The 23,666-nt window shown below is 39.6% G+C and overlaps 1 protein-coding gene across 10 annotated transcripts in view; it reads left to right on the top strand.

Moving 5' to 3' along the window:
- Positions 1–23,666, top strand: part of dlg2 (discs, large homolog 2 (Drosophila)) — a 1,025,979-nt gene that overhangs the window by 779,256 nt on the left and 223,057 nt on the right. For 9 of the 10 annotated variants that reach the window (XM_043691613.2, XM_043691616.2, XM_087988059.1 and 6 more), the window contains one exon: positions 7,442–7,556. In XM_043691613.2, coding sequence (XP_043547548.2) covers positions 7,442–7,556 — 115 coding nt within the window. Of the gene's footprint in view, positions 1–6,124; positions 6,233–7,441; positions 7,557–23,666 lie in introns of those variants that run through there. The other variant, XM_043691625.2, reaches the window with a different exon arrangement.

A 23,666-nucleotide genomic window follows, 5' to 3' on the forward strand; every position in this document is an offset into this window, starting at 1 on the left:
TGAACAGGGGAATTCTAGGTCAGTGCATAACAAACCCCCAAAATACAGCCAACCCTGTGTCAAATCATTAAGATCAAGGCCGACAAGCCATTGCAGTTACTGCCGATAGGCAGACTCAAGACAGCAAAAGAATCACATGAGGCTTGGATTGAGTAAAAGAAATCTGGAAAGCCCATCTACATCTGGTTTGGAATAGTTAAATTACTTACCAATATCCAAATCAGAACAAATCAAAATAAACATCTGGTTAATTGGTCACCCAGTTCTAATGGAAATCGATAGTGGCATGACTGTAGAACTAATCTTTAATAAAATTCACCCTGGACTCCAGCACTTAGGTTTGTGCAAGATGTTGGCTAGATTGAGAACCTGTACCAGGCAGTCTTTACAGAATAAGGGTACAACTTTGGTTCTGGTCTCTTGTGAGAAGCAGCTAGTTCAGTTACCACTGATTGTAGTGAAAGGCTTGAGCCCAAGCTTGTTTGGGTGAAATTGGTTGAGAGAGATTCACCTAGAATAGCTCAGCATTTTTCAGTTTGAAAATGGCTGCCTGAGTGAAGTCCTAATTTAATACCCAGAATTTTTTCAGGAAAGGAGCTAAGGCCACCAAGCATGTTGACCAGGAAGCAATTCTGTGATTCTGCAAAGCCCGCCCAGTGTCATTCACCTTACAAACAATCAGAAAGTTGGAAAACAAAGGATCCATCAAACCAGTGCAGTTTGTGGAATGGACAGCATCGATCATACTGATTGTGAAGCCCGATGGGTTGATTTGCCTTTGTGGGGATTTTAAACAAATGACAACTGGAGAAACACCAGGTCCTTCACATGTGGATTTATGTGCAAAGCTGGCAGTGGGGGACTGTCCTTCACGAAGCTGGACATGAGCCGTGTGCACTTGCAACTGTGGTTAGATAAGGATTCCCAGAAGTCTGCAACAATTAATATCCATGAGGGTTGTGCCAATGTATGAGATTGCCATTTGGGTATCACCAATCTGTGCAATTTTTCAGTGAATGATAACGAACATTTTACAAGGTTAACCCCAGGTTGCCATTTATCTAGATAACAGGGAAAGCAAATAAGGAGCATTCAGAGAAGTTGGACATAATCCTTATGCATTTCCCCCAGGGCTGGTGTATGCCTTAGAAGGGAAAAATGTGCGTTTCAGGCACCCTAAATTACATACTTGAGCTACAGAGTCAACAAGACCAGGTGAAACCTGTTGGAAGATAAAGTGAAGGCAATCAAAGGTGCCCCGGCTCTCAGGTCTGTACTGGAACTTAGATCTTTTCCTGGGCTGGTGAACTATTACAGAAAATTCATACATAACCTGGCCTCTATCTGTGCAGCTCTGCATTAACTTTTTAAAAAAATGTCAGCCTTGGAAATGGTTGCATAGCCAAGCTAAAACTTTCTGGGAAGTGAAGCAACAGCTATCATCATCTAAGGTGTTGGCACACTATGATCTGAAGTAAGATCTTGACTTGCAATGCCTGTCCATCAAGTGGCCCAATACAGAGAAACACCCAACAACGTATGCATCCAGGACAATGGATAATGCATAGCATTAATACATTCAGATAGAGAAGACAGTTTCGCTGTCATATTTAGAGTCAGGAAGTTTCACCATTACCTGATGGGTGACACGGTGGCTCAGTAGTTAGCACCGCTGCTTCGCAGCTCCAGGGACCCAGGTTCAATTCCAGCCTCGAGAGACTGTCTGTGTGGAGTTTGCATGTTCCCCTTGCATCTACATGGGTTTCTTCATACAGTCCAAAGATTTGCAGGTCACGTGGATTGGCCAAGCTGAATTGCCCATAATGTCCAGGGTGTAGGTTAGGTGGGTTAGCCAGGGGATATGCTGGGTTGCAGGAATAGAGTAGAGGAGTGGTTGCTCTTTGGAGAATTGGTGTGGCTGAATGGCCTGCTCCCATGCTGTATGGATTTTAAGATTCTATTCAATGATTTATTATTATATTTTTATATCCATAAAGACAAACCACTTAAAGAGTACAGGGCAGTACCACCCATAGTTTCAGGCCCAATTCAACAGTGAGTTCTAATGCTAAGTACGTATAATTACAAGGAAGCCAATTAGCAAATGCAGATGCACTGAGCTGCTGCCAGTGATACCGCCACTGTAAGAGTCCATAAAGGTTTTAAATTTTCTGGATTCTTTAATAGCATTGACTACCCCTGTTTCTTCTTACGCTTCCTGTTGTAACTTTTTGGTGTCCTTTTATACTCCATTCTGTAAAAATCTGCAATTTACAATAATCTCTTACTCACTTTGGCTGACTGACTGTTTTGTCAGCTTGCCGGAGGATTTTTCCTGCAATTTTTCTATATTCTGCAGGGATCATTTCTTCTGGGAACCAGGTTGATAGTGCTGTCCTTCGCTCGCTGCACTATACTGCTTGGGTTTTCTTCAGTTCTTTTCCTTCTCTTCTATGGTCTGATTTCTGGCTGGCCTTGTCTTCTACTGTATTGTCTTCCCTTTAGGTACACCCTTGCTATTTTCTGTTATATAGTATGAGTAGGTATGGTTGTTGATAGAAGTTAGTCCATATACATGCCACTAGATATCAATAAATTTTATTCAGTATAATGATGTACAATCGAAGGTCGAAGTGGATATCTCTGCACCCCAATTCCCACTGGATGTAATCTGATGTTATTTTTACAGAGCTCCTTATGCACGTGCTCAGTCATTATTCTTAGAGTAAAGACATAGCTAACCCTTTACTTCACACTGCCCCAGATTAAATACCAGCAGCAGAAGAATGAGACCTTAAGTGGCCATCAAACCCCAGGAAGCAAAACCTCAGGGATGTCACTGGATTTTATGAGCCATATCCCTCCTCCCACTTCAAATCTGCCAGTGGGAGAATGTAAAATCCAGCTTGTATTTGGCCTGGTCTTTCAAGATTTTGTCTGCAATCGACCATGCACTCTCTCTTTCGGTTTCATCATATTTGTTCTCTCTGTTACCATACAAGGATCCCTGATTTTATTTCCTCTCCATGTCACTGCAACATTGCTTGAAAAGCACTGCAGGTCAGGCAGCATCCAAGGAGCAGGAAAATCGACATTTCGGGCATAAGCCCTTCATCAGGAATCAAACGTTGATTCTCCTGTTCCTCGGATGCTGCCGGATCTGCTGTGCTTTTCCAGCTAGACTCTGAGCTCCAGCATCTGCAGTCCTCACTTTCTCCCACTGTGACATTGCTTGCCTGTATCTGAAACATTTCTTTCTTCAAGACGCCCATTGAACCATTGCAGTTTTTCTGTCAAACTATATCATTTCTCATCTATTAAAGTTAACTGTCTTCCAAATTAGGAATCCCCCTTTAGATTTTTTTTCCTTTTTCTTTCCTGTTGCTAATCTAAATATTATGATGCAATGGTCATGTTATCCAAGTTTCCCCCACATTCACTTGATCTATTTTGGCACTTATCATTAGTCAGCTGTAATTTCTGAAATTTCTTCTACATCATTGAACCTAAAACTGATCAAGGAAGTTCTCCAGGTCTACAACTACTGTGGGCTGCTGCTCAGCTGCCCTGATGACAATGTGTTTGCAGTGCAATACACCTTGAGCATCACGGAATCATGAAAGTGCTGCAAAGCTCTGGGTTAACTTATGTTGACAGATGAGGTCAATAATTCCTCCTCTAGCAGACTGTGCAGAGCCAATGACATGGATGTTGAAAGTTATGCTAACTTTGAGAGCCACAGTATAAATATGGCCCCTGGATCTTTACGCAACAACAGGACCTGCTGCGGGATGCTTCTGAGGTCTGCAACAAAAAAAGCCTCTTTCTGCGCAGCTATTTAGGTAGATCAGGCTGGCTGTTAGAAAGTTCTTCCTGTTTAAATAGGATTGAGGTATGAAATGAGTTAAGGTACTCATAGAATTCTGATTCATGTATGTTTGCAGCACTACTCTCTCTCATTGGTTGCTGCCTCAATCTACAAAAATATGTTATTGAGAGGGTCGCTGACAGGAATAGAGCAGTAATTCCTTTGGATCCATTCACCTACACTGTTTCTAATGGGTGAACAGGTTTAAAATCACTGTTTGTGAGAATGCAGAGATGAGTGAAAATGTATAGGTGGTTCCATTTTTTTGCATTTTATTTTACTAACCTATTCAATGCTTTTTATTCCGTAAGTTTTCCTTGCTCCTTGTGGTATGTTTAGCAGACATTCAGTTTTAGATTAACTTATACTCATAAATTGAGGGCAGAATGGCTAATGCTCCTCGCAATTATTGTTCCTTGGTATTTTCAAACTTGCTTGTGGAAGAGGGCCAAGGAGCATGAGCCATCTTTCCCTCTTCTTTTCATGCAGCTCTGGTACTGCAATATGATGAAATATAATATTGGTGTGAAAATAACTGGCTAGCACTCAAATGCATGTTTTATGAGGTTGTGGTTAAAGTCATGGTTATGCCCAACAGTGATAAGAAAATGTTCCTCTTTTGTGTAAATGCTTTAAAATCAATAAGTTCACAACTAGGTTCAATAGTCGTCTGAAAGCTGAAGTAGAATGGATCTAGTTGATTCTAGAAGGCACATGGATGGGTTCATCCAGCATTGTACAAACACTATGTATGATTAAAGAAAAATATTTGAGTAAGGTGTTTCAAATTGTAAAGGCACCTATGTAATTATTTTACAAAACTTGTGCTTTATCTTGTTTTTAAATTATTTTGAAGTACTTGAAACATCCACATTGTCCTGCAGTTAACATAAATACATCTGAGTGTTTTAAAATGGCCTTAAATTTCTGTTGCTATTTCCTAAAAATGAGCATTGCTTTCCAAGGAGATAATCTTTAGATAAATAAACTTCAGCAGAAATATTTTTTTAAAAATAGAATGTGTTCAAGAAATTTTGAATAATAATTTGAGAGGAAGACTAAGGTTGTTTTCTAGGCCATCATCTGTATGGGAGTACAGAAAGCCAACCATGGATTTGACTGGATATCAGAGCTGAGCCCAATCCTGTTTAAATGCACACTTTCCAGCAGGGGTCACTGAATAATGATAAAGAGTAGGAATATGTCCCTTCGCAGTCATGATACTCCTACTGCCATTGTTGCTTCTATAAGCAAATGAATACACACAGTCGGAATTGAACCTGTGACTGCCCTTGTCTGTGTAAGACATCAACTTCTTTGCAGTTTAAAATCATTGCAATATCCTCTGAGATTAACTCCACCTTCCTGCTACTTTTAGTACATCTACACAAGTATAGCAGAATAAGTAAATAATTGAATGATACTTCCATATTTTGAAAATGTAAGTATAGATTTAGAAAAGTTATATGCATAAGTATTTCACAAAACTGCATCAGATATTTCAACCTTGGAACTGAAGATAATTTTCTTTTTATTATACACAATTTTGACTGATCTTCACAAGACTGACATGAAAGTATTGTGACCGTTCTTATTTAAAATTCACTTGCATTTTGTGCCAGTTGAAACTAAAAATAGAAAATTCTTTTCAACTGTTTATGTTGGCAGCAATGGCAAGTGATGTGCCATTATTTTGTTTTTAAAAACGTGCATATAATTCACCTGTTAAGCTTTATTGCATTAAAAAATAACCAAAATTGTGTATCCTCAGTACAGTCAGTGCCACATTTATTCCTGAAAAAAGTATAAAATTATCTTTGTTTTAAATATACATTATTTTTCTTATGCAAATAAATGTATTTAAAAATTCCTTATCCACTCCTCCTTCTCATCTTAGAACCTTAGAAACCTGTAAACAAATGAATTAAAATGGAGCAGGCTAACTATCAGTGAGGGGGGATGTAGGGAATCAGTATTGGGGATTAGTGGAAATTAATTAGTAGCTTTACTTGTCTGAATGAATTTGGAAACCTACATGTGCTCAGGTGAAAATGATTTGGATATAAATTGTAATAATGGTGAGCAGTACCACTGAAAAAGCTGCAGTCAGCATTTAGAGGTTTTTGTTTTTTTGATGTTATCAGCTATTAAACCATTCCATCATGTGCTATCACAGACTACAGTGATAGGATGATGAGTTGAAATAACAGAAAACACTGATGCTATAGGTTGATCAAATGACACTGGGTTTGACTGCACATTTTTAATGGGTCATTCCGACTTGAGCTGTACGGCTGCTGCTGCTGTGGCAGGATAGCCTTGGAATCTGTCTACATCTGGGAAGATTTGAACATAATTGGAAAGGTAGGCTTGCTTTTAGGAGAGAAGCTAATTATTTTAAAAGAGCAGGGAACAACAGCATGCTAATTTCAAGTATCAGTTTAAAGTGTTTGTACTGAAATGGAGATTTATAGAAATCCATTGCAATGTATTTGGTTTCCCTGGTGATTTCTTGCAGTTGATTGTCGACATTATCCTGCTTTTGTAAATGTGCGTGTGGTTTGCAATATAATTCTCTGTTTGTGCTTTGAAGGAGTTTAGCTTGTGTTTTCTTAACTCTTCTTGATGAGTTGTCATACCATTATTTTCCTTCTTAATTTTAAACTTTTGAACATTCCTCTTGTAGCCAAGGATTGAATAAAGATAATGGGATGGATGTTGTTTGGTCTTTGAGTAAAATAAGCTGTATGATTTAAGCTATCACAGTTGTTAAGGAGACAGAATTTTCACTTGTAATGTTGAATTATTCTGGATCAAAATGCAAGTGTTGTGCATGCTGAAAGACACAGCTATTAGGCAAATCTGATTGTATGCATTTTGCTTTTCTTCCTCTATCCTGACAATATGTTATAAATATTTTATAATATAATGGCTATATAATCAGTATTTTTTGAAAAATGGAATTATGATATTTCTTCTGTATTGTGATAACATTTCTACTTGAATGATTAATATGTGCAAAATGTTTTTTTGTATGGTATTCATATTAATAAACGTAAGCTGTTTGATTTTCTGCAATATAACACTGCACTATGATTTTTTTTTATGAATTCTTGCGTGTGTGTATGTGCATACATCTTTCATCAGCCCTGCAATATTGTAGTATAAAATGTCCAACAATTTTAGAGGTGAAAGCAAACATACATTCTTGAATGAAATCAGTAATGCAGTGGCAATGATGCATACGGTTGATGACAGTATTATGGCTATGATGTGTTTATTGTAGATTTCTTGACATTAGAACCAAATGCAAGAAAGGTCTGCATCTTTTCTTCCAGAAAATAAACTTAATTCATCCCCATGAACACTGCAGTTTTTATAGCTTTGTTTTGACTTTACTGGCATTTGGTGTGAATATATGTGGTGGAGAGAGGGACTGTTGGGGAGAAATAGAATAAGTTCAAAAAATTGTTGTGATTTTCCTTTGGTAAACCCAATATTGAATATAATGAAAATAAAAGCTAAAACGCTTGCATCTTTTTCCTCTTCCCCATTCCCACCCTCTCCATTCAGAGTACAGCCGGTTTGAGGCAAAAATCCATGACTTACGGGAACAGATGATGAATCAGAGCATGAGTTCGGGGTCTGGTTCCCTAAGGACTAATCAGAAACGCTCATTGTATGTAAGGTAAGTAAATTTATTTACTAATTTATTTGCTTAACTGGTAATTACACTGTTACATAGAGTATAATGTACACCAATGCATAGACCTACATAGTAATTGTATTACAACTCAAAGGATACAAAGTTAGTCTAGAACAAGCCAAATAGTCAGCTGATTCCAGCCACATTTGCTTATTACTAACAAGTTGTAGGTACCAGTCACAGTCCCAGTAATAGCTTGCCAGCCTTGGCTCAAGTGAGTTTGTGGGAGGTCAGAAGCAATTAGCAGTGATGTGAAGTGGTCCATGAATGTAAGAAGATGTAAGGAGTCTGTTCCTTCTGTTTTCATGATCAGTGAAGTTAAAAACGAAGTTAAAATTACCTCTAACTTCACTTTTATCATTGCTTAGCACCTGAAGTACCTTCAGTGATGAAACAGGTGCTTCATCCATGCTTTCTTATTGGAGATTGAAGCACCTTCCTCATGCTTGTAAAATGCAATCCAATTTCTGGGTTATTGCTCTTTTAAATGAATTTTTAGGTCATGCTTCATCAGTACATGACACACCCCCCATATGTTAAAATATTATTGCAGTTGTTGAAATAATAATTTCTCAATATGAGCAATAGAGGTTGACTTAAGATTTGAACCAGCATCTGGGGATTTTCACCAGCGAATAAGCGTTAATAATGAAAATCCTTACTATTAGACCTAAAGCAACTCTAATTATCCATGGGGTGATACAATCTTGATAAAGCTTTTTACTTCGCATCATTAAACGAGAATCTAAACACCTTTATTCTTAGCAATATTAATGAAATGATTAATTTTATCCTCTTTACTTACAATGTTACTTATGGGAAAAAATGCATGCGGATTACCTACAATTAGGTCTGCTCCTGGATGGTGATGTGAGAGGTAGCATCAACCTTGTTGTTACTCACATCTCTCTGTTTATTTGAAGCCTGTTAAATTATGGTCACCATGTACTTCCTGGCAGTTTTGATGTGCAATCCATTCCTGAAATCAAAAGCTGTGTCTTGGGAATAATTAATTTTTTTCTAAACTTTTGAGGGAAGAAGTATTAATAGGCAATCATTTCAGCAGTGGCATTTGCCTGACTTCTCCACCTTTGTGTGTGCTTCAGTTAATATATTTATACCATGTATTTAAATATGGTACATACAAAAATAATAGAAAGGTGTTAATGGCATGACAATTGCACTATAAATCCACTGCTTCACAAAATTATCATCTGCAGCATGACAAGCTCTTTGACAGAACATGAGAGATGTGCTAAAAAATAATTGGTGGTAACTCTGAATTAAAGAAAGAAGATAGGCCAGAAAATGAGTGAGACCCTCACTATTGTAGTATACCTTGCATAGGTGGTTAGAAACTGAATGTTCAGGGAAGTCATGAACTAAACCATTTGTAATGTCACTTGACTCCACCTTTGTCTCAGTTCATCTGCTGCTGAAACACTCGTCCCTTTTGTTATCTCTACACTTGACTAGCCCAACACGTTCTTAGTTGGCCTCTGTAAACTCTATTACCTGCCTTCTGCACCAAGTCCTGTTCACCCAATCCATAAATTTGTTAATATTAGACAATCATAAGTTCCCCTTGTTCTCCCTATGTAATGAGAAGTTTCTAGTACAAAAGTGCCAAGAGTGGGCAACTGAACAATTAGATTAAAAAATCAATAAGATCTAAACTGAAAGCTGCTTTCTTCATGTCTCTGCTGCTATTGACCTGATCACAACTGAATTAGGCACAGTCTCGAAGTTATTGTTGAATTAGTTATTTGGTATGACAAAACCATTTCTAAAAAGAGATATGAGGTTAAAGGTTTTTCCCTTGTATTCATCAGGATTGAAGCACAAGATCAGCAACTTCAAAACATAGATATTTGGAATATATGAGCAGGAGTAGGCTATTCAGTCTTTCAGGCCTGCTTCGCTATTCAATATGTTCATCTAACTCCGTATGCTATTCCAGCTTTCTCCCTACATCCTTTGATCTCTTTATTCCAAAAAACTATACTTAAATCTTTCTTGAAAGTCTTCTACAGTTTCCTGTTGTAGAGAATTTAACAGGCTCACTAGTCTCTGGGTGAAGAAATTTCTCCTTTTCTCTGTTCCCTTATCCTTAGACTGTGATCCCTGTTTAAAGAATTCCTGGTTATTGAGAACTTTCTGTTGATAGCAAGTAAGCCTTTCTGGCAGCTAAAGGGCAGCCTATCTGTCCTTACCAAAGCGGAAGCACTTAGTTATTTCTTGGGCCTCAGCAATAAAAATAAGGTGCACCTACTTACAAGAAGAACTTTGAACATTGGGCGCAATGTCACCTAAGGATTGCCCCACCGAGATGCTCCTGTTGCATCTCCAAGAACCCGAGCCTCTTCTGCTTGCAGTTCTTGGGCCTCACCCCCACTTTTTACTGGAAGTCTCCCTGGTACTTGTTTAGTCCTGAAGCCTAGGGCTTTAAATCTGTACACTGTACACTGTTTGTAGTCCTTGTCTTGGTGACTGAGGCTAGAATTACAGAGCTGCCATCCAATCAGATTGGCTGACACTTCCACGAGGGGGGATATGCTTATCTGAATAAGGGGTGGAGGTCCTGCTCCAGGCACTTAACTGAGTGTTAATCGGCTATGATGCTGCACTGATTGATAGCGTTGTGTTCCCTGCGTATTCTTCAAATGGTAAAGTGGGAAATTTTGCAATCCAGAAATTCCCATCCTACAGTTGGGCAATACTTTCTGACTGCTAGCTTTAGCTGAATGGTAATTGTCTGACTTTCACAATGTAAAATTTAGAAAATTAGCCTGTTTTAAAAAGATTGTTAGAAAATGGAGAATGTGTAGTTGCTGCATATAACATAGATGAATTTCAGGGAAACTAGATAAAAACGCATGGAGAATAGTAATAGAAGGTTCTTCTGTTAGAGTCCGAATAAAAGGAGGTGGAAGAGGCTTGTTTAGAAAATGTTCTGCACAGCCACTGACAAAGACCAGTGAGACAGAATGGCCTGTTTTTGACTTAAATTAAAAGTGATCTGATGAAATTAATATGAAGCAAGAAACTGAAGTTGAGAAAAAACAATTTCCTGAGCTATTGTGCATTCATCAGCAGCGGATGTACTTGCAATGCTTGGACTTCCTTGAATTTGTACCACTGCACCATCTTTTAAAGCCCAGCTACACATTAAATCAGTCACTACTAGTCAGGAATAGCCCTTCACAAGAAATATAATGGGAGGGGAAACAAAAAAAGAAAAGCTCTGAGGGAACATAGATGTCATGGGTGACACTTCATTGGGAACAGAATCTCACATTCATAAATGTATTACCTACTTTGATATCATCAGTTGTCTGATCAACTTTCATTATAACTGCAGTTACAAGAATCCTGCTACATTGGTTACATTTCCTTAGTGCAATAACAAGTTAGAACGCTGTGTGAAGGAGTTCTACTCTTTTCATGTTGTTCATAAGATTAAATGATGATTTTGCCCAACATTAATTTATTAAAAGGAGCTGTCATTGAAGCCCTGTGTGGCTTGTTGCACCCAGATCTATACCACTATCATTCAGAAGATATATTTGTCCTGCTCAATGTCACTCTTCAGAGACCATCACATGCCCTTCTTTGCATTCTCCAGTTATACAGAGCACAGTATGCAAAGATTATTCTGGACATTCTTTCTAGAGTGTACTGCAAGGCCCTCCTAGACTGATCCAGACTGCAGGAGACTGATCATCTATTCCACTGTGGCTCTTGTTGAAGAATACGCCACATTGTATCTAGGTTCAGCCTCAGGCAGGGGATTGCATAATGAATCTTCAGCTACAGTTGTACAGGGTAACTTTTGATTTAATTTATTTGAATAATTTTTGTCACATGTATCTTGTTACAAAATTCAGTGAAAAATATTGCCACTGTCCAGCGCATCTTAACACAAAGATGCTTAAAATGAAGAAATAAGGTAGTGTCCAACTTTGCAGTCCCTCTTGTAAAGTGCTCCGTCATGGGCCTTCTGGCCAGCCACAAATCCCCTTGGCTATGCTGCCACTGCTGGAACGAAATTCACCATTTTTTTGGCACCATCCCAATGCCCCACCAATGGTTTCACCACAATAAGTCCTCACTGGACCTCACTAATGTAGATGCCACTGATGCTACTGGGTACCTCACTGACTCAAAAGTGACTGCTGCCTCCATGAGTCTGCTTCAGGCTTGTCTAACCAATTATAGCCACTGCTGGTGTCACAAATTTGGGCCCAAACCTGCCTCCACTGCCACTTCCATGAATCTGCAGTGGAAGCAGACGCTGCCAGGAACCTAAACTTGCGTCTACCAGTTCACACAGCAAGGCCTACCCAAGCCTGCACTTCTGGTCCTACTTAGGTCCACGCTACTGAGCCCATTCACCGATGCTATCACCAGAACCCAGCTCTTCACCAAGAGGTAAATAAACTAAAAGAGCAGAAAAATTAGAGGAGATGGTGGGGAGGAAAAAAAGAACCTAGCCATCTTGTCACCTAGCACCTATCTTTGTAAGGCATCCAGGCTCTGAAATAATACAGGAGAGAGCTGAAAGACATAGTCGTCGTGTCAGTTTCCAGGACATTTGGTGAAGACCTCTTGGATATGGTGCCAATAGTCACAGTTACCTTATACGTTTACTGAATGGAAGCCTCTTCTATTGAAGAAATCTGTGTTATGATATGGAACTCTCAATACAGCTTATTGCGTCTTGCACCTGGGGAAAGCCAGCTATATTCCTAAAGTGTACTGCATGGGCTGCAATCGTGAGGTAAAGTGGTGTGATCCATCACAAATTACAGTAACAGCCTTGATTCATTTGTGGCTTATGGATTGAGAAACCTCACAGGTCCCCAGTAGATCTTCGAATTTAGGCACTTATATAAACATTTGGTGCAGCTGTCACCTTGATGGCCATCTAGCCCTTTTAGATCACATGTCCTGCTCCAGCACATGGTATCATTTTGTGACAGTGTCCCAGGACTCCTCAGTCTGGGCAACACTGCACTTCACTTATCTGGCAGAATCAAGGATGATTGACTCTGGATCTCATGTTCCTGTTTCCTGAGTGGACTTTCACCTATCAGTTATTCATGTGGAAACTCTCCTGGGTTTGCTGAGGCATTTGTTCCACCTCAGTTTCTGCTTCTTTATGGCATGGTAGCAATAGTGGCAATGACCTGGCTGGTCATTGGTCACGGTTCCAATGAACTTGTGTGGGGATCATTGGATTAATTTACCCTTGCCCCCTCATGTCACCCAAGAAAAGTGGCATTGCATACAAGAGTATGTTGTCCAATAGAAGTTGAAGGTAAGAGGAAAAAAACTCTGCATTCTCGTGCAGACTAAGGGACCTTGAATTAACTTTGTGAATTGTGGGCTGCAGCTGACACTTTACAATTGCCTGTCATTACTGCTGCTTCGCAGAGATGACTAGAATGAATATCTAATGGCATGGTCAAGATTGCTTCTGGCCAGGATTTGTTTTCAACAAAGTTGATCACTGCATACATTTCACATGCAGAATTCTAGGATTATAGATGTTTTAAACCCATATTGTGTAAGTGCCTAGTTAATATAATTGCCTCTTGAAGAGCCTCACATAACTCACAAGTAAAATTAATTTCCTCAGATGGAAAGAACACTTAGTTTGCTGGGTGTTACGCTGCCATTTTTTCATTTCCTTTGTGCATTTGTGATTCAGTTGAAGTTAGGAGGCAATACAGATTGTGCTTTGCATACTGAGTTGTAGGCTCAAGCTGTCAATCTAGGTGACCTTCCCAAGCCTTCATGTTCCTGCACTCCTGTCTAGTGAGTTTCCACACATTCCAACTCAACCTTTTGATTAAAGTCTTCATCACTCACTATAACATCTTGAGCTGCAGGCCTACAGCACCTTCATGCCAAACTTCGAGATTCACAATCCCTCCCTGTTGAAGCCTTGGCAAGGTCACCATCTATGACTCCTTCTTCCACAGAAATCCCATGCCCTCCAATGCAATGCTGCCTTAGGTATTGAGTTTCACCCCCACCCTGGCCCCCCGTCAATCGCAATTATTGTCCATTGTGTCCTGTCATGTTGTCTCCAATCCCTATAATTGATTTCTCCAACCTGCTCACCACCTGAAGTGGTGGACAGTAGTCTGAGTGGGTTGGAGATATGCAGTGGTAATATGGTGAGAATGGTGTATTTCAGCTGACAATCTCCATGGACAAAGGATGTAGCCAGCCACTGCACAGAGAGCATGCCTTAGGTTTTGGGGAATATTGAGTGCTAGCCTGCAGAAGCAAGTGGCAAGCTGATGCTACCAGGTACCGAGACAGACTTTAGAATCATAGAGTAATATAGCACAGAAACAGACCCTTGGATCCGACTTGTCAATGCCAGCCAGATATCCTAAACTGATCTAGTCCCTTTTGCCAGCAATTGGCCTTTATCCCTCCTAAATACTTCCTATTCATGTACCCATTCAGATGTTTTTTAAAGTTGTAAATGTACCCACCTCCACCACTTCATCTAGCAGCTCGTTCCATACACTCACCGTCCTGTGCATGAAAAAATTCCCCATCAGGTCCCTTTTAAATCCTTCTTCTCTCACCTTAAACCTATGCCTTCTTATCCCCTACATTGGGGAAAGGACCTTTAGCTATTTGTCATAATTCATGCCCTGTTTTATAACGGCAATATGGTCACCCCTGTGCCTCCTGAGTTCCAGGGGAAAAAAAGTCCCAGCCTCCTCAGCGTTTCCTTAGCTCAAACCCTGCAATCCCAGCAATATTTTCTGAACCCTTTCAATTTTCACAACCTCTTTCCTACATCAAGGAGACCAGAATTGAACGCAGTATCTAAAAGTGCCCTAATCAATGTCCTATACAGCTGCAACATGACATTGCAATTCCTTTGGTCAGTGCACTGAACAATTAAGGCAAGTGTGCTAAACACCTTCTTCACCACCTTGTCTACCTGCAACTCCACTTTCAAGGAACAATGCACCTGTACCCCTAGGTCCCTTTGTTCAGCAACACTTCACAGAGACCTACCATTAATTGTATGATTTGCCTTACCAAAATGCAATGCCTCACATTTGTTATGAAGCAGCAGGTGCCCCTTCCCCAGATAACTAAAACTGAAACATCCAAAGAGGCTCGCCTCACCTTATAATCTTTTGAAAGAAGTGTGATATGTGGTATAACCTACCGCTCACCTCCCAATCTATTATAAAGGGGTGGTTAAATGAAATGAAATCATTTCACTCACTCTATAATCAACAAGTAACAATTTGTTTATCTAAATCCAAGTGAACAAATTAACAACTACTAACAAACCAAACAAGTTTCTTCTAACTTCTAACTATTCTCTAATAAAACAAAATCCTAAACTATGCTTTTTCAATAAATATACATCCCACTTATATAACAAAACAATAGAATTTAGTCTGTCAAAATTACAGTGCAGCTATGTCATCCAGAAAGCTCTGCACCTTCTCTACTGATCTTCTTTCATGAACGCCTTCTCCTTTGAAAACTTGCATCAGGAATGCTTCTCTCCGTTGAATTCTTGTGTCACTTCTTCTGTCAGGAATGTTCTGTCTGTGAATTCTGCTGTCTGGAATATTGGGCGAAGAGTACCACGGTACCTTTATTAATTTAGATGAAAGCTGTTAACTCTTCAGATGGCAGTTTGCTCTCTCCAATTTTCCAAATGCCCTCATCTTTTATACCCTTGATGACCTATTAATTTCTTTACAATCAGATTGGTTCTAGGTAGTCAAAACCATGAGATTTAAATTTAGTTGGTTTTTAATATCTAAGGGAATGATTTAAATTGATCAGCTAAATTTAAAAATAGTTGTTATCTTGGTAAAAATGCTGCTTGGCTGGTCAGTATAAAATGGTTCAATTTGGACATCTGTGCACCTGCACTTTAAACTGCTCTTCAGACATTAATTTTAACTCTAAGCACCAAAGAAAAGACACCATCTTATAACGGGAAAACTTTCCCCAATTTTACACACACCAACTTCACAATACATCTATCTATATTAAACTCCATCTGCCACTCCTCAACCCATTGGTCCATCTGATCAAGATCGTATTGTACTTTAAGATAATCTTTTTCTCTATCCACCACATCACAAATTTTGGTGTCATGTGTAAACTGTGCTGCAGCAACTCATTGAGCTGGAGCTAGGTGTTAGTCAGGTCCTGTCTGGCTTGTAACACCCAATGCAGCTGATGTTTATCACCCACAAGGGGAGCTGCTTTCTTTGCAGTGTCCTTGTCCTCCTCCTTGGACGACTGCTCCCACTCTCCCTGTTCCTCAGCAACCATCGCACCGACTTGTTTCCCGCTTCAATTGTGCAGAGCACAGCACACCAGGATGATGCAGCATCCTGGTAAACTGTGCTGGAGAATGCCCCCAGACTGGTCCAAGCTGTAGAACCACATCGTCAAGATTCTAATACTCTGCTCCACCATGATCTTGATAGCAACATGTGCAGTAACTTAATGAAGGTGCTACACCAGATGAGTGACTGCCACATTACATCAAACAGGGAGGCCTGCTGTACTCTAAGCCCCTTTCCCATCCAGACACATGTCAATCATTCATGTTTTCATTGATGCTCCTCCTCTCACAGTATCATAGGATGTTTCACAAGTGATGTGTTGCCTTTGACCAGCCTTTGAAACATAAGCGCATTCACTCCTTGTGCTTTACAAATGGATGAAGAAACGACTGCAGATGAATGTAGCTGCAGTTTGCATGCACATGCTTCATGCCTTTGATCCTGGCAAGTTGACATTGACTCCATCCTCCCTAGGTATTGTCCCAGCCATTTTCTGGTTGCATTTCTCATCCAGAGAATGCACCTCATGTTGGGCAGCATCAGTAATGGATTCTCCCCAGTGAACAGGTACCTCCCAAAGCCTGCATGTAACGTTTTACCTTCACTATCTTGACAACCCATTTCCACCTATTTCCCCCATGTGGAGACCTACCAAATTGAATTTTGCCGCCAACTGTCCTCCCAGCCTCTTTGACCGTGACACTACACCTTAATGATGCCCACCCTGGTCATGCACCTCCATGGAAGCCACAATGGTGGTTATTGCCAATAACCACTTTACTATAGCCTATAATGCTGTTCTGTCTAGCCCCAATTACATTGAGTTTTTCCTTGTCCTTGTCCTCCCCTTTACACATGTCTCAACTTTGCCCACAATTCCTGACTTGCGTGCCTCTTTTGGCAGTGATTCCTCAACTACATCTAAAGCCCTTGCACCCTCCTCAATGATCATCCCCAGGGACTCTATTTGCCCCAGACCTCTGACTGACTTCAATAGGATTCCCTAGAGATGATGACCAGATCCCTGACTATTGTCTTTGCAGCTCTTTGATTGATGGTATGCAATTCCCCCAACTGCTGGTGCTGACCCTACTGGACTGTGGTCAGTGATACCCCCTGACTGTGGTTGGTTCCACACAGACAATGGCCAGGGCTCTGGATGGTATGTAATTGTGCCCATGGCTGATGACACAGGGACCAGTGACTTTGGTGCTTGTCTTTGCATACAATGTATCCTCACAGCAGCTATTACTGCTGGTTGAATGTATGCTCTACAGTACAAGTCTTTGCCTCATAAGTACAGGCAAGTGGATTGGAGAAGCGCCATGTGGATCATGAGTTGGCAAATGTTAGATGCCAATGTCCATGGATGAAGGTAGTGAGCAGTTGGTGTCCATGGAACGTGCCCTAATATGTTGTTTGCTGTGGAGCAATGAGGAGGCTGTTCACAGCCCACAACAAGCTGAAGCCACCAGTACGCATTTTGACTTCAAGTATTCTTGATATCTAGTTTGTTTTTTTTTTGTTTTTTTGATATCTAGTTTGTTCAGTTTGTTAGGTAAGATAGGAAATTGAATATTAATGAGGTGAGTTGTGCCATTGTTAAGATGTTTAACAAGCTGTAATCCCCTTTAATTGGCAACACATGCTGCGGAGCAGCAAAACTGCCCCATTGCATGGCAGATACATAAATGATGCAGTTAGTCGATTTCTTACCTTGCAATAGGCCTCACCAGACTTCTTGCATGATTCTGCCATAAATCCCACCATCGATGATGTAATTCAGGTCCCTATAAGATTCTGCTGTATGTACTGAACATTTTTTTTTCTTTCCATAATGCACTTCCAATCTCACCATACATCGCTATGAGCATAATTCTTCTCCAATAATGCTGGGCTGCAGCATCATGCTTTATCAATGATAACTTCCAGTAGTAGCAGTAGTAATCACACCTCAGAGTGATGGAGCAGAGGGACAGAAGTGAAAATTGAACAAAGACCTGAGAAAGGAAAAGTGTAATAAAATAATGTTTCTAAGATTAAAGCTCATTCAAAGAAAATAAGTAGGTTTTTAGCTGCAGTATCTTCCTTGGAAGATCATAGTAGAAATTGACATCTTGCTAATTTAGCATGCAAGCGTTTCCAGTCAAGCATCAAACCTTATAGTCAGAGCTCTTTTTTGGAAGCCAAAAATGCTGTTTTGTTACCTTTGGAAAATGCATGCAGTCCATTAACGAAGCATTTTAGGCAAGACCATATAATTAGTTCTTTTGGGCTGCCTCTCTAATTTTTATCATTTCCTTGTATGCTATTCTATCTCATTTGTTCCTAGGACTCATTTCCCTTAATCTTTATTCCCTCTTGTATTTTATTCTGGATGTATAATCTAAATGTTTGCTAAAGTGAACAAATGATTGTAACAAATTATTAACCCTCTTGTTCAATAATTTTGTACAATGATGTACCTTTTATTGATGTTTCATTGATTGATTGTATCATTATGGAAGTTGCTCTGAGTAAAATGAGGGCAATTGAACAGTTCGTAAGGCCTATAAAATTGACATGTTGGATTTGACACCAGAGTTAAGTTTACAAAACTAGCTGAATGTATGGTAACTAAAGTTTCAAAGGAATTAACCAAACCTCAAAAGATTTTTAAAAGGTTACGAAAAAAAAGTGAAAAGAAATTCAGAGGTCAGGGTGAGCACATAGGCAGCTTACCCAACAGAATTTGGAACAGAACCCAGCTGCATTAAATTCTACTCCATGTCAGTGTCAATTCCAATTGGCAGTGGAGAAGTAAACTTCCCCAGCCATACTCTCCCCTTTCCAACACAAGTCTAGATGAGGACACAATTACATTTCTAACAATTTTTTTTACTTGGATTGGGGCATGTAGAACATTTATGAGCCTACTTACTTTGGCCCTTACTAGGCCTAAATCTCCATTATTAGAGCATTAATATACTGCTCCTTCTTTTGTTGCTAATAGAATCAATGCCATTGCCCATGAATGCAGAGTAAAGTCTGTAATGTTCACTCATGTGAGCGTAGATTTGATCTTCATAGAATCCTGACAGTGTGGGAACAGGCCATTTAGCCCAACAAGTCCATGCCGACCCTCTGAAGAGTAACCCACCCAGACCCATGCCCCTACCCTATTACTCTACATTTACCCCTGACTAATGCACCTAACCTACACATCCCTGATCTCTATAGGCAATTTAGCATGCCACTTGACCAAATCTGCACATCTTTGGATTGTGGGAGGAAACCCACGCAGATACAGGGATGAAGGTGCAAACTCCATACAGACAGTCACCCATGGCTGGAATCAAACCTGGGTCCCTGGCACTGTGAGGCAGCAGTGCTAACCACTGAGCAACCTTACTGCCCATGATCTTAAACCTCATAGCAGCAATAGTGGACCCAAGGAACTGGAGGTATGGCGAGGAGTGCCTGAAATGAACCCTGAAGACAGCTTATTGTTGTGGGCTGAAGGATAGGATCAACCTGGTTATTTGACACCAGGAATGGGGAAAAACATGGAAAAAAGACAGTGGAAAGTGAAATCCCACACAAAACTGACAAAACATTACATTAGAGATCTTTGCAGGTTGGAAAGAACACTCCAAGTTTGACACCAGGAAGTGCATGATGAAATGGAATGTGTTTGATGCCATTGAGGGACCCCACAAGCATGTGCTAAGCCCAACCAATATTACAGAGCATTATAGTTGCCAATAGAAAGGCTGAAATGGAGCTGCAGTGCCATGCAGAAAAAGGGAAAGAGAACGTAGCCATCTGTAATTGTCTAGACATCATAGGATACTGCTGAACTGGATAATTTATTCCTGGCTGATGTAGCAGGTCTGTTGGAGACTTTCTAATCTCCTGATGTTTCAGACCCACAAAGAAACTCTGATGTGCAGATGTTGTGGTTAATAGTAAGAAAACTCATTTTAAGTGTGTATCTATTCTTTTTGATGCAGAGCAATGGTTGAGGCAAAAGATTTTCAGGCCATCTTCAGGTCAAAATCAAAGATAGAAGCCAAAAACATGCTACACTTCACGACAGTGGAAGAGAAATCACAGAAACCTGTATGCTTTCCTAACCATTATACTTCGTTATTAAATAGAGACGATTGTGTAGCTTTAAATATTCTTTGGTTGGCAAGCATTGAAGACATTGATGTTGATTCCATGCATCAGGAATTGCTTTCTACTAAGGACTCTCCAGCTATAGGATAATAAGAAGGATAATACAGAACTTTAATTTTTGTCAAAAGTAAGGTGCCAAATGGCAGGAATGAAAGAAACCAAAGACTAAGGTGACTAATCATTAAAGGGTGTTATAGACCATAGTTTACTCTCCCTCTGGACAGTGAGACAGACATGGAATATACCACTTGTATCATTTAGTGAAGGCTGAGGTGCTAGATCTTCCTGTACTCTTGGATTCACATGTTCACTTTCAAGGAGAGTTACATCCCTTTTGTAGGAGAAAGTAACAAAGATGTTAAGTTACCTATTGGTTTCACAGAATTCATGAATGGCATACAATAACAATAACTGCAAATAACTAGACGAAGAAATTCCTCACCAAAAGTCCGATCACATAAAGAAGCAGGAAAAGACAAGTATCTTGAAGTCTCAGTAGCTGATAGCTGCACCTCTACCCTTGTTGGACATTAATTGATCCTTGGTGAAGTTGCAGATATTTTCTAATCAGCTTGTTCAGAGATGTTGTGATACACCTTTGGAGTGGGTGGGACTTGAACCCATGCACGTGACTCAGACATAGGGGTATTGCCGTTATGCCACAAGAACCCCTCTTGGCAAAGTTGTAGTCAACACAGCTAAACATAAAGCACCTGCTAGTACTACAATCTAAGTGCAACGACTAGGTGCAAATGGTAGATGTCCTACCGCTTGAGGCTGCACCTGCAATGAAAGAAATGAACTATATATCACAGATTTTTACAATTTTACACAGAGAACATCAAGATGAACTCAAAACTTTTAGGTAAAGATTTCAAATCTCAGACCAGCCCATCAAGTTCACCAACTGCAAGCAGCTAAAGAAGACGATGTGGTTATGTTCAAATTGTATCATGCCAATGTTCAACATTCAGAAAGTATTGATGTACATTGAATCATACCTGGAGTCTGCAATTAAATTCCAACAGCAAACTAAGGAAGCACTGAAGGCTTCTGTCAATAAACAGGTGTCGGGGCAAAATTCTAGTGGTTCTGGAAATGTGGACTGCCTTGTAGAAACTTATAGTCAAGAATAAAAATACACTTCACCAGTTCAAAATTAAAGAGTTAGAATAGTCCAACAGCCTGAAAGGGACTGCTAACCTAAAAATCCAGATATTACCAAATTATTAAGTCTTGAAAATAAAAATAAGAAAGGAGTGTAGAGCTTTTCAAAAAAATCCTGTGCAGAGTCAGCTACTGTCCTTATGTAATTGGCACAACAAAAAAAACTTGACTGTCTTTTGTGAAAATATTAAGAACTCTTAAGATCATTTTCAACTCTTGGTTGAGGAAATATTTCTGTTACAATCAGTGAGTTGTGGTCTTATACTTGAAAAAGAAACTTTTGAGACAGAACAAAAATTTTCAAATAAATCTGCAGAATAGTACTTTGCTTTTCTGCTGGTGATCTCAACAATTAACAATGATAATGCACTTTTACATTGTGATGGAGTGTTGGAGATGTTCTGGCCTGCAGCATCACATTTTAGTAATTGTGGACCTGATATCACTAGCTATAGAAAATAAAATTCTTATTCCAGACGTTATCGGAAACTCCTAATTCTCTCATCTTTAGACTGCTCTTCATTCTTCATTCACCAGAAATGTCTCTTGTCTCCGAGTGTGCAACAGAGAATAAGAATTTCAGATCATCATCTTCCTCTTTCAAGAATTATGATTGTTCGAGTTTTGGAGTGCTGCCTGTTCAATCAACTTTTTCCTTGACTGGCTTTCACTCTTAAGCAGCTCAATAGTATACCTTCCCCTAATAAAAGGTACTGACCACATATGTGAGGAGCTATATCATTGTGACATTGAATCGTGATAGAACTGAAGCCTAAGTTCTGTCGGTACCAGAAGATACCCTCTTACTATCCCCTGTACATAGATTATAGTTCAAACTGTATATAATTTAATAAAACCTGTTAATGTTCACGAACAAGTGTAAACCTGATCTTATTACTGTGGCTTAGGTCAGGTCAGGGAGATGCTTAGATGGTTCAGTGAGGATGTAGGCTGTGGAGCTATCCAACTATTAGACAAAGATTTTGTGTATTTAGTATTTCCTAGGTAACTATTCAGGAATGTCCTGTGGATCGATTTGAAGTTTCCTAATCTGGATTGCCGCATCCTAAGGACCAAGGGCTTTGTACATCAGACATTTGAACTTCCCAAGTAATTTCTGTATAGGTTTGCTCAACAGGACTGCCGGAGGTCCCAACATACATCTCCGGTTGTATATCTGGGCTCTAATCCAGAGACTGGAAAATTAGTCACAATCATAGAAGTCTACAGCACAGAAAAAGCCTCTTCAGTCCACCAAGTCAAAAACAACAATCTAACTGTTCTAATCTCAATTTCCAGCACTTGGCATATATCCTTCTGTGCCTTGGCATCCCAAGTACATGTGTAAATACTACTTAAATGTTATGAAGGCTTCTACCTCTCCTACTCTTGCAGGCATTGAGTTCCAGATTCCCACTTACTAAATTTCCTATAACCCCCTATAAACCTCCTGCCCTTATCTTAAGTCTGTGCCCCTGGTCTTTGAACTTTCCACCAAGGGGAAACATTCCTTCCTGTGTAAAATGCCTAAGTTGCTCATAATTTTGCATATCTCAATCTTGTCCCTCTCAGCCTCCTTTGCTTCAAGGAAAACAACCCCAGTCTATCCAACCTTTCTTCATAATTAAAAGTCTCCCGTCCAGCCTGGTATATCTCCTCTCCAGTGCAGTCATATCCGTTCTATAATGTGGATCCCAGGACCACATACCATGGCCGAATCAACTTATTATATATTTCCAACAAAATCTCCAGGCTCTTAAACTCCAAGCTTCAGCTGATAAAGGGGAGTATTCTATATGCATTCTGAACCACATTATCTACCCAAAAATTAATGTTGTATTTTCACAGCTTTATACTTTAGACTAAAATCACAATGTATTTTAACAAATTCCTAAGAGATTTTGAAATTTATATTTAATAACTGCATCAATGACCAGCCATAACTTACAATTACTTTAATCTTATTTACATGTGGAAATTAAATATGCATACAGTGTAAAAATTCAGAATTTTCTGTTAATAACAAACTTCGAGGTATGACAGACTAATTGATTGTAACAGAGCATAGGTAAAATTGACAGACCATTCCAAAAGGTTTTGCGAGAATGGAAGGATCTGTGGGATCGGATGTATTGGTACTTAAAGGTAACTAAATATATTGAGAGAGTAGTTAGCAGGCATACGAGATTTCGGGTTTCTTAAATATAGGTGAAAATACAAAAGAAAGAAAGCTGTGTTTAACCTTTTATCCAGTTCCAGGTAGGCAACAGTGGGAATATAGTATTATAATCCCAACTGATGTTAGTACCTGAAAAGTCAGATCCCAGACAGAAGATTGGCTTGATAGATCATAATTTTCTGTGTTTTGGTTTTAAAGAAGCAGTCTTTCACTGAAACATAAACATAC

This window comes from Chiloscyllium plagiosum, unplaced genomic scaffold, assembly GCF_037043375.1.
Source record: "Chiloscyllium plagiosum isolate Xiang-an unplaced genomic scaffold, Cpla_swu_hap1 HiC_scaffold_6, whole genome shotgun sequence".
Taxonomy (NCBI): Eukaryota; Metazoa; Chordata; class Chondrichthyes; order Orectolobiformes; family Hemiscylliidae; genus Chiloscyllium; species Chiloscyllium plagiosum.